This window comes from Mizuhopecten yessoensis, unplaced genomic scaffold, assembly GCF_002113885.1.
Source record: "Mizuhopecten yessoensis strain PY_sf001 unplaced genomic scaffold, ASM211388v2 scaffold11133, whole genome shotgun sequence".
NCBI classification, from domain to species: Eukaryota; Metazoa; Mollusca; class Bivalvia; order Pectinida; family Pectinidae; genus Mizuhopecten; species Mizuhopecten yessoensis.
The window spans coordinates 2,781,753-2,785,051 of record NW_018408896.1 but is presented as its reverse complement, the minus strand read 5'-3'; the positions used below and the strand labels follow the sequence as shown (position 1 = coordinate 2,785,051).

The following is a 3,299-nucleotide window of genomic DNA, read 5'->3' as shown; positions in this document are numbered from 1 at the left end:
TGGCAGGGAGGGAGAAGAAAACAAGAATACCTAAAGTTTTCCTCGCTGTCTGTCCGAAGAAGTTTGTCAGCACTCTTGCGCCTTCATTCTTTCCTAGTTTTTAATCAAACTTCACATTATTGTAAAGAATTTAAATATCTTGGACAATTTCAAGGTAATCGGGGCAAGACAAGGTCACTATTACTATTTTAGAAAATCTTTGTCAGCACTCTAGTGCCTCATTCTTTCATGGATTTTAGTCAAACTTCAACTTATTGTAAAAAAATCAATATATTGGACAAGTTCAAGTTTCAAGGTCCTCGGATCTAGGTTGAGGTCACTGTTGCATCTTAATAGATTGCGGGGGCCGGTAGGGGACATGTATTGCTTCAGCAATACTCAGTATGCTTGTTCAGAGATAGTAATGCATTACTCACATATACACTGCCAGACTTTCACATTATATTTCCTATATTCTTGCAAAATCATATTAATTCATTCAAATAGAAAAAAGATAGTAAAATAGTTTTTTTTATCAAATTGACTACAGTATATAAGTGCATTGAGTAAAATCTGTATTTATACAGGACATTTATTGTAATGTGTTTCTCAAAAATCTTTCCTGCTCATTAACTGTACATGTGTTTGGAAAGAAGAAACACCCACACCTGTCAAGGTAATGACAAGTGTAGTATTTATAGGATGTTTGTGATTCGAGTCTTCCCCTTTTCTTTACTCCTTATGTAATAAATATTGTAATTGGTTTATTTGAAAGTAACACAGTTGTGTGTATGTGTCTTTTACACAGACCTTTTAGATAACGTCGTGAACATGTATTGGCACATTTCATTTTAATAAGAAGGAAATGGATTGTATTAAAATATTGATACGATCCAACATGTAAGAGTGAGCAAAGGGAAAAAATGTACATGTATCTTGCTCATTTGTAGGCTGATGTATTAAATCAAGAATTGAGCATTAAACTTACATTGTATATCTATGTAAATGCCATAGCATGGTCAATCAAATTGTCGTGATATTGGTTGGCATTATTTTAAGATTACACCAGGTAATGCCAGAAACTTTAGACTTCAAGGTTTGGAAGAAAACAAGACAACAATCAAAGGAAGGATGTGACAATCAATTGTAATTTACTTAAAATATTTTTTCATTCCTTTTCCAGGCATCGATCTAGATCAAGGAGTCCTTACAACAATGACGGCAGAAGGTAGGAAAACTTGTTTTGTCAAAGCTTGTTTTGTATGATTTTAAAAAAACTACTTTAAACAATGTTTTGACATCTTGAATTTTTTAAAGGGAATATGATTGTTCCTCACAATACAACTGTTTATTGGGTCAAACAATTAAAAAAATATGTCTACAGTGATCAATATACAATTCATTTTCATGGGTCCTTTTCAACTCCTAATTGCTAAAACTAATGGGTCCCACACTGTTAAATTTAAGTATTTCCAGAAATTCTAAAAGAAGTTCAAAAAATTCTGTGAGTATAGGACTTTGGGCTCATATGTAGATTTATCAGTGTCTTACTCTAACAAGGACTTCCCCCCAAAAAAAAATCATTGTCTGTTTCTTTGTGCAGCATAAGTTATTTTGAGTAATCATTTCATTTTATGCAGACTCAGATTTCTGCTTTCACGGTTTTGTAATTTCTTGAATAATGACTTAAAATATTATATAACTATTATTTTCAGAAGGTCACGGAGCAGGAGTAGAGGAGGCAGAGACAGGTATGAAGTCTTTATACATTACTTTGAAACAACTTAACAGGGGTGTACTATTCTGAAATTTGTCCACTAGCCCAAGGGTCTTAAGCTTGTAAGACATTTAAAGTAAATAGAAGATAAAAATTAAGTGATTTTGATATGCAAATGAAATTGAAGGTTCTTTGGCAAACATAAGGAACACTGCATATAATGGCAGTGTTATTTCATTATGTTTATATTTATTTATTGAATCCTTGCATGCAGTTTGGTAGCAACACTTCCTAAGCAAATGGTATTTAAATTATAAATTGTTTTTACATAAGTTACTGTAATACAGAACAACACTGAATTTAAAGCAGTTTACTGCAAAAGAGTTTAAACTCGTTACCTGCTCATTTTGACAGGAAGTCTTACAGTCGCTCCAGAAGTAGGTCAAGGTCATATGACAGAAAGAGGAGCATTTCACCAAAAAGGTGAGTTATTCCTGAATTGTAATACCAATATATAATTGTGTATGTTAAATGTGTATCTCCATTAAAATCGTGCCGTGTTTTATGTCTGATGATCAGTTTCTGATCAGGAGGTGGAATGGCAGTGTTCTTTTTAACGACCGTCATATTTGATGGTAGTATTATGGTATGGCGTTGTCCGGCCGGCCGCCGTTAACTTTGTTTGTCCGGCAATCTCCTACATTTTTCAACCGATCTCTTTGAAACTTGGTATACATCATAATCATGATATGAAGTTGTGTCTCCCTTAAAAGAATTTTGATTCGACAATTTTTCCAAAAGTTATTACCCTTTGTTTATTTCAGTATTTGATTTTTGTCCGGCAATCTCCTACATTTTTCGACCGATCTATTTGAAACTTATTATACATTATAATCATGATATGAAGTTGTGTCTCCCTTAAATTTTTTTTTTTTTTGATTCAACAATTTTTCCAAAAGTTATTGCCCTTTGTTCATTTCAGTATTTGATTTTTAGGTCACCTGAGCTTTAGCTCAAGTGACCTATTGCTATCCGTATTCGTCCGTCGTCGGTCATCCGTTAACATTTTTCATTTCAAACTTAAAGTCAAGTTCTGCAGGGCCGATTGAACTGAAAGTTGGTAGGAATGATCGCCTTATGGTCCTGACAAAGTGTTGTTATTTTTCGGGTCGATCAGAAATCCAATATGGCCGCCATGGCCGCCATTTTGAAAACCTATTTCAAACTTAAAGTCAAATTCTGCTGGGCCGATTGAACTGAAAGTTGGTAGGAATGATCGCCTCATGGTCCTGACAAAGTGTTGTTATTTTTCGGGTCGATCAGAAATCCAATATGGCCGCCACGGCCGCCATTTTGAAAACCTATTTCAAACTTAAAGTCAAGTTCTGCTGGACCGATTGAACTGAAAGTTGGTAGGAATGATCGCCTCATGGTCCTGACAAAGTGTTGTTATTTTTCGGGTCGATCAGAAATCCAATATGGCCGCCACGGCCGCCATTTTGAAAACCTATTTCAAACTTAAAGTCAAGTTCTGCTGGACCGATTGAACTGAAAGTTGGTAGGAATGATCGCCTCATGGTCCTGACAAAGTGTTGTTATTTTT

At 34.7% G+C, this 3,299-nt stretch overlaps 1 protein-coding gene across 2 annotated transcripts in view; it reads left to right on the top strand.

Annotated features, from left to right (window-relative positions):
* The window catches only part of LOC110466420 (serine/arginine-rich splicing factor 10-like), a 14,003-nt gene that overhangs the window by 9,032 nt on the left and 1,672 nt on the right, over window positions 1-3,299 (top strand). For both annotated transcript variants that reach the window (XM_021522887.1, XM_021522886.1), the window contains 3 exons: window positions 1,163-1,207; window positions 1,695-1,730; window positions 2,111-2,179. In XM_021522887.1, coding sequence (XP_021378562.1) covers window positions 1,163-1,207; window positions 1,695-1,730; window positions 2,111-2,179 — 150 coding nt within the window. The remainder of the gene's footprint in view (window positions 1-1,162; window positions 1,208-1,694; window positions 1,731-2,110; window positions 2,180-3,299) is intronic.